Below are 14,033 nucleotides of genomic sequence, written 5' to 3' on the forward strand. Positions count from 1 at the left end.
TTCCTTTCACAAATGTGTAAATGCTTCTATTGAATAGACCCAGCTTTCTGTTGGTTAAGTAATACAAAATATCAGTACACACTGAAGGCAAAAATGCCCAAGAGACACTTTAGATCTCTCAATTTTGCTTTATTGTAACAAATCCATGCTTTTTTAGTGGGGGAGAAGTTGTTCTTGAATTCAGCTTAGATATTCAATTAATTCATGTGTTTACTACTTATATGTGAGTAGGGTTAGAATTTTAGTGGTATGTTTCCAAAAGATAATGATTAGAACTGGGACTCAAAGGCTATACTGAGAGAAGATGGATCAAAGTCCACTGGGGTTAACATTCTCTATTCTTAATAAGATCTGATGTCACCTTTAACCAAAGCACTTTTGCTTCAGGAATGGAAACTTAGACTTCAGAGTGCCAAGGAGTCAATGCACATGCCAGGCTGAGGAGGAGAAGTGTGTCAGAGTACTTCCTTATGCTGAACTGTGAAGGTGGCAGAGTTCATTGACTCAGGCTTCTGGACCATGGGCAGGTTGGTATTATCCAATCTAAGAAAGCCAAGTTTTCCTCAGTGTCAATGGACAAAACATGGGGGAAGGTCAACAAATTCTCCTGGTGACCTTCCTTTGTACTCACCTCCTCCCAAAATGAGCGTTGCCAATTGCCACTGAAGGATGTACTTAAGACACTTGCCAATTCCCACTGGAGTCATGTTAAAGGAGCACATAGGATCCCCAGCTATTGTATCAGCTCCCAGCTGTAAGACCACTGCTTTGGGATTAAAGGCTATGTACACCTCCTTTAGTACACTGGAAAAGAAAAAGGAGACAAAATGTCAGAAAAAGATAGGGCGGTTTGGTCTAAGGGTGGTTGTGGAGGGTAGTGGGGGGTATAGTTGAATCAGCAAATAGTGAAGGGAAAAAAAATCCAACTTGTCAGACTCATCAAACTTTCTATCTAAAAAGGGGTAAATCAGACTGCATGTAAATTGTAGCTCAAAAATCCTGACTTACAAAAAAATTGCCCCCTACCTCCATCCTCACCAAGGACCAAATTTGTTTTTCTGTTTTAGAACTCAGACTTCCTTTAAATATTCATATCAATTTAACTTCAACAGCCATAGGACTGGTTTAGTACATATTTACTCCATTTTACAATCTGTGAAAATAGGACAATACACTGAATTAAGGATTATTTCTGATAAGTTAAGATTGTCAATATACTTGGAGTTTACCACCTAGTTATCAATGAGGGTTGGTGAAGAGAATTAAAGGCTTTGAAAGCATAGATGTTATCAGCTTACTTTGTATTAGGCTAAAAGACTTCTGGGTTATGAAATGCAGCCCTCCCAAATTTGTATGTAACCAGGGTATTATAGGGAAGGGAACCATAATAACTGATCCAAAATTATAAATCTGAAAGCACTCTAAAGAACAAATTGTAGTGGGTAATAATGAGCATAATTTTGGGTAGAATCATTCAATGTTATCAAATCAACCTAAGAGCTTTTCCTGACGGTTAGAAGCCTTAGAGATGAAAAGGAAGTTGTTATTGTGACAGATGACCTTAGGCAGGCTTCTAGTATTATCATTAATTGAATGTTGACAATGTCCAGGATGCATTCCTAGGAGTTATAAGGTCCCTGCTCTCAAGGGGCTTACAATCTAGCTCCCAGACAAAACATATACCAGTCCTCGAGGGCTTGAGTAACTCTTACAGAGACATATAAACAAGTGCAAATTAACATACTTCAGAGTTGAGAAAATGCAGAGTCAAAAAGTGATAAAAAATGTTTGGGGTTAATGACCCCTTCATAATCAACATGTCAAATTATACCAGTTCAGCAAAAATAGAAAAATTCCAGATCCTTCTGAAACTGCAAAAAGAATGCAGGGATATGAAATGCTGTCCTCCAAAATTCATATGTAACCACGGTATTGAAACTATTGAAAAGTGCTCAGTTGCAGAGGCATTCTTTGACTCAAAAGACCGTTTTGTTTTGATTTCTCATCTACACAGACAAATATTCAGTGATTGTGGAGATTATAAGAATATTATAAAACTTATGACATATGATCTTTAATACAGGAATACTCGGGCCTATTCTCTCTTTCATGTGCTTATCTCCTGGGTGCAGAGGGAAGATAAGCCACCTGAATAGTTAGCCAACATTTATTGAGCAGCTACACGTACAGAGCACCCTATTAGTTGCTGCTGGGAGACACAGAGGAAGGTGTGATTTCTGTTTTAAAAAGGTTTACAGCTTAACGGGGAGGAGGGGGAGGCAAGCAAGACTAACGTATTTTTCATTTTCATTCTTTCCCTCACTTTGCACACATTTACTGAGTGCCCTCTGTGTGTCCAGTATGTAACTGTATCAGATGCTGCAGGAAAAAAAAATGACGAATATGGCACAGCTCTTATCTTCACATAGCTCAGAACAGAGGGGAAGACTTGGACTATATCGATAAATAATTAAAACACAATGATAAATGAAATATCAGTGATGGCACAGAGGAGAAAGTAGAGTAACTCTTGTCAGGTTTTAAAAGATGAGAAGTACAATGAGCCACCTATCAAAGTGGCTAAAATGAAAAACAGTGAAAATATCAATTGCTGGTGAGGATGTGGAGAAACTAGATCACACAGACCTTTTGGGTGGGAATGTAGAATGGTATAGCCACTCTGGAAAATAATTTGGCGGTTCCTGTCAAAACTAAAAATGGACTTGCCATACAATCTAAAAATTGCACTCTTGGGCATTTATTCCAGAGAAGTTAAGACTTATTTTCATATAGGAACTTGTACATGAATGTTCATAGCAGCTTTATTTTTAACAACCCAAACTGGAAACAACTCAGATGTACTTCAACAAGTGAATGGTTAAACAAATTGCAGTACACCTATACCATTGGAATACTGCTAATCAATAAAAAGAAATAAACTCTTGATACATGCAAAAAACTTGGATGGATCTCACATGCTGGGTGAATAAGGCCAATCTCAAAATCTGTACTGCATGATTCCACTTATATACCATTGGTGAAACAATTAGAGAGATGGAGAAGAGAATAGTAGTTGCCAGGGGTTAGGGATGAGTGTGGCTGTAAAAGGGTAGCATGAGAGAGCCTTGTGGTGATGGTACAGTTCTGTACCTTGACTGTGCTGGTGGTTGTGGTTATGCAAAGCTATGCGCTCGCACACACACACACACACACACACACACACACACACACACACATACACACACGAGTGCATGTATAACTGGTGAAGACTGAATAAGCTCTATAGATTGTACCAATGTCAACTTCTTGATTTTGATGTTATACTATAATTGTACAAGATAGCAACATTGGAGGAGGCTGTAGGAAGAAGAGACTTCCCCGTACATTTCATTACAACTTCCTGTGAATGTATGATTATCTTGAAATAAAAAGTAAAAAAAAAAAAAGATTAGGATAAGTTTACAGGCACATGGGGGTGAAGGTATGGGAACTGGAAGCAGGGAGGGTTGTGGGGGTTATGGGTAAGTGACTAGGTTTACAGAAGGAACTGCACACACCAGAGCATGAAGGCTTGGAGCAGGGAGTGGTGGGAGTGAGGCTGGTGAAGTAAACGTGGGTTAGAGCACAAAGGGCCAGATAGGCCAGGCAGTTTGGACTTTTACTTAAAGGCTATGAAATGTCTCTAAATCATACCAATGTTTTCCTTAGGTCAGTCTCCCAAGTCAATAGAAATAAAAGCAAAAATAAACAAATGGGACTGAACCAAACTTAATAAGCTTTTACACAGCAAAGGAAACCATAAGCAAAACGAAAATACAACCTACAGAATGGGAGAAAAATTTGCAAATGATGGACTGACAAGGGCTTAATTTCCAAAATATACAAACAGCTCATATAGTTTAATATCAAAAAAACCAAACAACTCAATCAAAAAATGGGCAGAAGACCTAAATAGACATTTCTCCAAATAAGACATACAGATGGCCAAGAGGCACATGAAAAGATGCTCAACATCACTAATTACTAGAGAAATGCATATCAAAACTGTCTCACACTGGTCAGAATAGCCATCATTAAAAAGTCTACAAATAACAAATGCTGGAGAGGGCGTGGAGGAAAGGGAACCCTCCTACACTGTTGGTGGGAATGTAAACTGGTGCAGCCACTGTGGAGAACACTATGGACGTTCCTTAAAAAACTAAAAATAGAGCTACCATACGACCTAGCAATCCCACTCCTGGGCATATATACAGAGAAAACTCTAATTCGAAAAGATACATGCATTCCCAATGTTCACAGCCAAGACACGGAAACAACCTAAATGTCTATTGACAGATGAATGGTAAAGAAGACATGGTATGTATGTGTGTGTGTGTGTGTGTATGTATGTATGTATATATATATATATATATATATATATATATATATATATATATATAAAACTGGAATACTACTCAGCCATAAGAAAGAATGAAATCATGCCATTTGCAGCAACATGGATGGACCTAGAGATTATCATACTAAGTGAAGTAAGTCAGACAGAGAAAGGCAAATACCATATAATATCAGTTATATGTGGAATCTAAAATATGACACAAATGAATTTGTTTACAAAACAGTAATAGACTCACAGACATAGAAAACAAACTTACAGTTACCAAAAGGGAAAGGGAGTTGGGGAAGGATAAATTAGGAGTTGGGATTAGCAGATACAAACTACTATATATAAAACAGATAAACAGCAAGGTCCTACTGTATAGCACAGGGAACTATATCCAATATCCTGTAATAAACCATAATGGAAAAGAATATGAAAAAGAATATATGAATATATGAATCACTTTGCTGTACATCAGAAACTAACACAACATTGTAAATCAACTATACTTCAATAGAAAAGAATTCATTAAAGGGTATGAAATGTCTCAAACGTGTGTGTGCATGTGCGCGTGCACCGCATGCACAAGGCATGATTAAATTTACATTTTGAAAAGATCCTCTGATTACAGCGTAGGATACAGTGAAGGTTATCAAGAGGTTTTTTGCAACCATCCAGGCCAGTGGCAGCAAGGGTCGGGAGGAAGAGATGGATTTGGGAGATATTCCTATCGTAGAATTGATAGGGCAATACACACTGACACACAAGAAAAGCATATACATATGACAGTCATGAATATTTGGTACTGGGAGGGAGGAAAGGATAAAGGAAGGCAGGTGTTTCTGGGAGAGTTGTTTTAATGATAACCAGGAAGGGAAAATGAGTCCTCAGGGAGTTCTGATGAAGAGGGCTTCAGATGGGTAGAGAAAAGGGTAATTAGAAGCTTTGAAAAAGGTAGGGTATTTTGTACACAGTGTAATTTGACAGTTCCTTTGCTTCACCTCCAATTGGTAAACAACTACATTTCTTGCAGCATCTAGTCTGATTTTTTAAAAATACAAATATAATGAGTACATTCTTCATGCTAAAAAATCAAACATAATAATAGTCTATCAAATAAAAGGGAAAAAAATCTCCTTTTCTCCATCTCTACTCCCTCTCCAGAGGTAACTCCTGATTCATTACACATAGTTTCAATCAGCTCAGTCAACGATGAGAAACAGTTTGAGGTGTATCTTTCAAGATCAAACTTTTTCTGCCTCATGCTTGAGTGAGCTGGTTGAAGCTATGTCTAATAAATGCCTTCTTTTACCTCTTTTCTTTACCTGAAAATGTCTTCCCTCATATTCCTTCTCTTCCTTGAGGCTAATTTCACCAGCTGGGCACTAGATTCTCTTTCCTGTTGCTCTATGGGTCATGTAACACCAATGAGCTCTTTCTTAGATCTTTAGTCTCTGTCTTCCTACTGATTTAGTCCCTTTAGGTTACAAGTTGTCCATCTCTTCGTCCCCTTTTCAACACTGCCAAATTTGTCTACTTATTGGCCACCTCTACATACTTCTTGCAATCCAGTTTTTGATCTCACTGCTCTCCTGAAGCTGCTTTCTTGAAGGGAGAGAGACCTCTGTGTCATGATATCCAAAAGCCTTTTCTCTGTTATCTTTATCAACTTCTCAGAAGCAATTGACAGTGGATACTACTAAAAAATCTGCAGCTGGTCATCATCAATGGCTACGGCTCCATTAAAAAATCTTTTTAAAAAATATTTTTTTAAAAAACAACTTTATCAATATTCACATACCATACAATTCCTCCATTTAAAGTGTACAATTCAACAGCTTTTAGTATACTCACAGAGTTGTGCAACCATCACCACAATGAATTTTAGAACATTTTTTTTGACTGCATCGCGTGGTTTGTGGGATCTTAGTTCCCCAACCAGGGATTGAACCTGGGCCCTCGGCAGTGAGAGCACGGAGTCCTAACCACTGGACAACCAGGGAATTCCCTAGAACATTTTCATCATCCCCAAAAGAAACACTGTACCCAATAGCAGTTACTACCTATTCCCACCACTCTTCAACCTCCAGCCCCTGGCAACCACTAACCTACTTTCTGTCTCTATGGATTTGTCTAATTTTGACCTTTCATATAAATGGAATTATATAATATGTGGTCTTTTGTGACTGGCTTCTTTCATTTCATTTAGCATAATGTTTTCAAGGTTCATCCATGTATTAGTACCTCATTCCTTTTAATGGCCAAATAATACTCCATTGTTTGTATATACCACATTTTCTTTATCTATTCTCCATTCATCTGTTGATGGACATTTGGGTTATTTCTATAATTTTTGGCTAATACGAGAAATGCTGCTGTGGACATGTTTTCATTTTTCTAATATACCTAGGAGTAGAATTGCTGGGTCATATGGTAACTCTCTGTTTAACCTTTTGAGGGAACTGCCTGACCGTTTTCCACAGGGGCTGCACCATTTTACATTTCCCCCAGCAATGTGCAACAGATGAGGGTTCCAATTCTTCTTCCACATCTTCACCAACACTTATTATTTTCTGTTGTTTTTTTAAAAAAAATATTATATCCATCCTAGTGGGTATAAAGTGGTATCTCATTGTGGTTTTGATTTGCATTTCACTGATGACTAATGATGTTGAGTATCTTTTCATGTGCTTTTTGGCCATTTGTATATCTTCCTTAGAGCAAGGTCTATGCCAAGGTCTATGTCCATTTTTAAAATGAGTCTATTTTCTTTTTAATATTGATCTGTAAGTGTTGATATATTATAAATACAAGTCCCTTATCAGATACATGACTTGCAAAAATTTTCTCCCATTCTATGGGTTGTCTTTCACTTTCTTGATAGTGTCTTTTGAAGCACAAAAGTTTTAAGTTTTGATGCAATCCAATTTATCTATATTTATTCTGTTGCTTGTGCTTTTGGTGTCATGTCTAAGAGAGCAATATCTAATTCAAGGTCATGAACATTTACATCTATGTTTTCTTTTAAGCGTTTTATAGTTTAAGCTCTTACATTTAGACCGTTTATGCTATTTGGACTTAACTTTTGGATATGGTGTGAGGTATGTGTCCAAAACCACTTTTTTTTGCATGAGATCCAGTTGTCCCAGAACAATTTGTTGAAAAGACTATTCTTTCCCCATTGAATTGTCTTGGCACTCTTTGAGTAAAATGAATTGACTGTACATATTTCTGGACTCTGAACTTTATTCCATTGCTCTATATGTCTAGCCTCATTGTCAGCACCACACTGTCTTGATTACAATAGCTTTGTAGTAAGTTTTAAAGCTGGGAAGTGCTCCAACCTTGTTCTTCCTTTTCCAGATTTTTTTTGGTTATTCCGGGTTGAACTTCTGTATAAATTTTAGGACCAGCTTGTCAATTTCTACAAAGTCATCTGTGATTTACAGCTCCATTTTGACAGTGCTGAACCTATCATCTTACCTCTTCTTCTATTCTTTGTCTCTGCTAACGATACCCCATCCTTTCAGTAATCTGTGTTCAAAACTCTGAGGCTCTTTGTGATTCCTCCCTTTCCTTGCTCCTCTTCAGTTACCAGACTTGCACCAATCCCTCTCCTATTCCATCCTTTCCGCTCTCATGCTCTCATGGCAGTACTCTAATCTAGCACTTATGACCTCCTTGTGGATTACACCAATAGCTTCCTAATTAATTTCTCTGCCTCAAGTCTCTTACCTCTCTAATCCAACACCCCCACACACACACCACCATCAGATTAATTTTCCTTAGGGAAGGTTTTGATCAAGTTACTTCCTTACTCAAAAACGTTCAATATCTCTCCATTGTCTTTAGATGATGCTTAAAATTCTTAGCTTATGATTCAAAGTCCTTCATGATATGATTCCAGCCTACCTTTTGAATCTTATTTTCTAATAACTCCTTAACCTACATTATTCTGTAGGCAAACAGAATGGTCCATGGTTCACCCCACTCACCTTGCACTTCCTTTTTGTCATGCACTTCCTTGTGCCTGAAAGTCACCTTTTTACATGTCTACATCATATCTATTTTTAAAAGGCTCACTCAAATTCCATCTCCTTCATGAATAAAAAATGATAGTAATAATATCAGCTAACATGTATCGAGTACTTTATTAAAAACTGAGCACTGTTCTATGCACTTTATATGTATTAGCTCATGTGACTCTCATAACAATTTATAAAATAGGTGTTATCATTAATCCTATTCTATAATGGGGAAACAGCAGCATAGAGAGGTTAAGAAATCTGTACAAGATCACACAGCTATTAAGTGGCAAGCTGGCTTTTGAACCCAGGCCTCTTGGCACCAGTCCATGTTCTAAATCACCACAATATACCTGCTTCCATGATTTACCGTGCATCAGGTGCTTGTTCCAGCCACTTCACACATTATTTTGTATAACAGCAGTAGCAGGCACTGCATTATTATTTTTCGAGTGTTAACTTTAGCTCTAATTATACTATACCCTCATTCTAAAACCTTCGGCAGTTCCCCAAATGCTTGCAGAACATGGTACAAATTTTCATTGCCAAGAATTCCAGGTCCTGCGTGAGGTGATTCCCACCCACTTTTCCAATCTTCTTTGCAAATTGTTCTTCTCATGCACTTCACAGTCCAGACAAACTAAACCATTGCTATTCTCTGTACAGAGCTCAGCCTTTTCTGACTTTGATCTTGCTGTACCCTCTGCATAGAACATCTTCTCCTGCAATCTCATACATTTAAACTTCACCCAGATTTCATAAACACATACACATTTACACACTTTGTAAAGATATAGTAATTAGCTACCTTTTAGGAGCCAGATCAAATGTTACCTCCTCAATTAAGCCCTTTTCTGAAGTATCTTCTCCCTTTGAGTGCCCACTGCATTTTATCTCTTATGGTTCTTATAACTTTACATGTTTCATTTTATTAGACTGTGTATGAATGTGAATATATATGTATATCTCTCTGTGTATCTATAATTTAAAAATTTCCACCAGCTTCCTTGAGGGTAGACTTAATACTTTATACATAGGAGGCATTCAATAAATAGTTATTAAATGAATAAATGAATGAAATATCATTCCAGATTGCTTTTGGAAAAGCTTCCCTAACCACTGTAACAGTACTATCTGCTACACTGCAATCATTAATTTTAGGTTTTGGGAAAGTATAAAATCGCTTACCCAGAAAGGAGGGGGAGGACAGGCATCTCATTATACTACATTAGTAACTTCCCTATAAACACATAAGATATTCATTTGAAATGCAATTTTCTTGATGAGAAACCGGATCCCTCAGTATTGAGCAGTCTGCTCTTCAGACAAGGCTATGCAAATGAGGACGAGAGGCTGTGGCAGCTGTTTCTACAGGCATTGATTTGGGGAAGGTGATTGGTGCCGGAGGTGGATAAAAGCCAGGGGTGATGACGTTAATGATGCTTTTAGATAAAAGGAAAAGCCCAAGAACCAAATTGTAGCATTATCCCCTTTTCTTTTATTCCATCAGGGTAGACCACAGCTTCTATGGTGTACCCTTGGGATCATTCACTGGTGCCACTTTACCTCTAATACCAGTGGTGGAACCTGGTTTTGTTTTGTTTGTTTGTTTTTAAATACATAAAGTTCTAAAAGATTCCTCTCAGGGAAATGGAATGCCAGAGAGATGGTGTGACAATTATCCTTAATCAATGTTGGTGATAGATTTGGTAACCCAAATTTGCCCCTCTATAGCCAGACCTCTGATCGGTGCATGCTCCTAGCAGGTTTGTCTCCTAACTGCTCGCTTGCAAATCAGCCTAGACCAGCCTTATCATCTTTGTATTTTCCAACAAGCACTCTCAGCACCCTCTAGAGACTTCCTCAACAGAGATTAAAGAAATGAGGAATTCAAAGTTGAAAAACCAAGAAAGGCAGGAAATGGAGAGAAGAGAGAAATATTTGCTACTAACACTGTGAGCTTCCAAAGTCAGTGTGAGAAAATTTATTGCCAACAGCAAAACCCTTTCTATGATAAACATTTTAAACCTACTGCATTGTATGGGATTCAGAGGGAGGATTGCGTTAAGGACCCAAAGATGGCTAATCAGTCCCAAATGGGAGCTTGTCAACTTTTCACAGGTATTGTCTTCTCTAAATTCCCTCAGTCATATCTCAACTCAGGTACTGCTGACTCATTCTGCAAAAACTCAACCTGTGGGGGATGCAGCATATGGTAAATGCCTCGGGGATTCCTGAATATCTATTACAAATGGTTCAGGGATGCAGGGAACTGGGGTGGGGGGGCTCCCTGAGGTGAGGATGATGTGTCATTTTGTTTGGGGCCATGGGTGCCTCTTGGACATATCCAGAAGACATTTAATTTCCTATAAGTCTCTCTTTCTGCTTTTAGCATCAGACAAGGTGTACTGATTCCATTAACATCTTTAGGATAACCAAAACAAAACACCCAAAGCTATAAAAGAAAAACAAACCAACCAACCTCAAACCTCTAAACCCCCAACCTTCCCAAACAATCCTCAGATCGCTTTTGCTGTTTTACATTTTAAGATGTAGTTTCTTAACATTTTACAGGGGCATCTTTTCTCTCATTGCTGAGTCCATTATACAGAAACACAGATTCTAATTGGCATCTCTTTCTAACATGCTTTGTAGAAAGTAATTCCACTCATCAATTATATGTCACCTTGGCAACAAAAAGGGCTGTGCACTATTTTTAGTTTATTATTACTTATCTCTTTACCTCTTTGAAGTAAACCATTCTCATTCACACAGGGGAAAGTGAGTCATCTAGAATTAAAGGGCCTTACCAGCGGCCTAGAGTGAATCGACGAGCTAGAATTAGAACACTAATTCTAATTCAAATCTAGTGCTCTTTTCACTAAACCCCAGTGCTCTTTGGCTCTCCACATTCTGAAAGGCCCAAGGCCCTAGGAAGCAGAATATATATTATCTGCGCAGGGGGTGGGGTAGGTGGAGAGGCAGGCTGGTTTGGAGAGCTAAACCGAAACAAACAAACCAAACCAAAACCAAACCAAAAAACCCCAAAATGGAAGAGGGCTTAAAGAATATGAATCCTATGTCTAGCTATACTAATGACTCTTTATTTGACCTGGGGTAGGTCATTTTACTGCTCTGTAACCACCAGGACCACTCACACAAGCACAGATTACATTCTGCTATGCATCACATTATTTGGGCATGTCTCATCCATCCCCTTTGCAGCCTCCACAGCATGGAGTTCAGGGAGAACACTGCACTTGGGGGTCAGACAAAGTTGGATCCAGTGCTTGCAATAGCAACTTGGACAAATCACTTCTCTGAACCGTCTCTGTAAAACAAGAATATTCTCTCCCTCACAGAGTTATTATGAGGATTAAATGATATAACATTTGCAAAAGTCTTCTCCCGGCACCAGGCACATGGTAAGCACTCCCTAATGCTGAATGAATAAATGAATGGCCTTAAGTCAGGCCCTTCGAGTGCTATGTTAATTCCTTCAGCCCACTAGGATACTGTTGAGTTCAGCACAGCACACCATAGCAGTGACTTCCTGAATGGTACTCTAATGTTCCCCAAAGGCAGAGAGAAATTTCATAGTGTCACTGCCTGGTTATACCTGTTCTGGGAATACAGTAATTCCTTTTCCAGCGCTGCCAATCTATTACCTTTCACCAAACACAAAATTCACTTTAAGAAGGGGCAGAAACACAAGTGCCTTTCTGTTAGATAGAGGTTGGGAGAATATATTATTAAAATTGAAACCGACTTCTCTGATTTCTTAGCAAAAAATCAGATTGGAAGCCAAACAGCTATTTGGCCTTTGCAGACCCTGGATAGTGATGCCCTTGGGGGAAAGGAGAGAGTTGGAGTCATTCCAAACTGTAGTTACAACATTTGTGTGTATATTTACTGCTTGTGCTTACGCTCTCTGCACTTAGTTTTTACTCTCTAAGGCTTGAAGAATTCACAATTTACCTAGAGTACAGTTTTAATACATACGGGTAGAAATATAGGCCTATATCTCTGTTTCTCATTTCCTAATCATATTTTCTACACTCCCTATATACCTGATACTTCTTCTTTTTCAATTCACTTGCTCTGATTTTTGAATTTAGGTAGACAATAATGATTTGTTAACAATAAACATGCCCCTAGCCCTTCCCTCACCCTTCTTTACCCAGGAGGGCCTCCCTAAGATTCAAAGCCGAAATCCTGCCATATAGTTAGCACCTGGTGCAGCTCATCAAAATATAATATCCTTTCCCAGATGATTGGAAATCTCTGCCATGCCGTCACACAATGAGGTGTGCAAGAAAAGAGTTTGGGGATTGATTTTCATCATTAACTTGATATTGCACGGTTTTTGTGGGACTTAAAAAGAAATGCATTTTTATTACTTTTAAGTACTGCACATAGACTAACTCCAACTCATCATATTTTAGCAGTTATTTTTCTGGGGCAGGATGTATTTTAAACATGCCTATGTTAGAGTGTCTGGTGGATCATTTAGGATCAGTGTCCTGTTGCTTGATGAAATCCAGATCACTCCAATGAAATCCAGATGGGGAAACTGGGTCTCTGGCAACGGCTGCCAGATCTTCTCCATATGAAATCTCTCTAGTCTGTATGCAAATTCAAAACTCCATATCCTGGAAATCCCAAACCAATCAAGTGGCGCTCCGCTTCTTAGTTACTGGACTAAACATAGGGAAGCGATTCATTCTTCCCTGAGGAAATAAGCATGTCTTACATACATCTATCTTGGCACAAAAAGGGCTGGCTAAGCAAATTAATAGTGTAAACAGGACTGTGCTGGGGAATGTTTGTCCTACTTAAGAGAATAAACTTTTTATGCACTTTGTGCACATCCACTTATATACAAATAATTGATATGCTAATTACAAATGATTCTTAAAGCCCCTTCCCTGAGGTACTGTACGATGATGTTAGTCTAGTTTGAATTACTAGCGTGTCCAGTGCTTGAAAATAATAAAAATGTATTTTAAAATATTCCATAATTCAGACTGGCTTTCCTCTTATTAGGCTGAGTTAGTGAGGCTTGCCTATAATTAAATAGGATAGATGTTTTTCGACTTTCATCCCTAATATATTTAAGGTGGTCCCCCTACCACCCTGCCCCAACCCCAGCATCCCTCACCTTCCTCTGCAGGATTCTCCTGCCCAGGGCGAGCATATACAAACCCCTTTGCATCCAGCTCACTCCTCAGCAGCACTTGCACGGTCTCTAGGCAAATGCACATACCCTTTCGCTTTTTAACTTGTTAGCTGGTTATTTGATATGGCTTTCTTTGAGGTGTCTTTTCTTTGGTCCCACTTTAAGTACCAATGGGTATGGCTCTTTCCTGATGGTGCAGTGGGTAACAACGCATGGAGAGCAAAGCCCAGCCAAACTTAGCATTGGGCCTTTTTGTCAGGTGGGGGACATCAGATTTAACTAAATCTCTGTACAGCCCATGTCAACAGGATACAACAAAGCAGGCAGCTCATCAGTGCCGGCAGCTGACGGGTGAATGACAGTGTCAGGCACAGTCATTCAGAGCTGTAACATGTGAGAGCGGAGCGTAAAGGGCAGTATTTTTAGGCTAGAGCGAGGGGACAGAGCAGTG

The 14,033-nt window shown here is 38.7% G+C and overlaps 1 protein-coding gene across 2 annotated transcripts in view; it reads right to left on the minus strand.

Moving 5' to 3' along the window:
* HDAC8 (histone deacetylase 8) overlaps positions 1 to 14,033 on the minus strand; it is a 238,562-nt gene that overhangs the window by 136,555 nt on the left and 87,974 nt on the right. The window contains exons 8-9 of one of the 2 annotated variants that reach the window (XM_036840555.1): positions 632 to 804; positions 134 to 543 (exon numbers count right to left, since the gene is read on the minus strand). In XM_036840555.1, the coding sequence (XP_036696450.1) occupies positions 497 to 543; positions 632 to 804 (220 nt within the window). In that variant the 3' untranslated portion in view covers positions 134 to 496. Of the gene's footprint in view, positions 1 to 133; positions 544 to 631; positions 805 to 14,033 lie in introns of those variants that run through there. The other variant, XM_036840554.1, reaches the window with a different exon arrangement.

This window comes from Balaenoptera musculus, chromosome X (genome assembly GCF_009873245.2).
Source record: "Balaenoptera musculus isolate JJ_BM4_2016_0621 chromosome X, mBalMus1.pri.v3, whole genome shotgun sequence".
In the NCBI taxonomy this organism is placed as follows: Eukaryota; Metazoa; Chordata; class Mammalia; order Artiodactyla; family Balaenopteridae; genus Balaenoptera; species Balaenoptera musculus.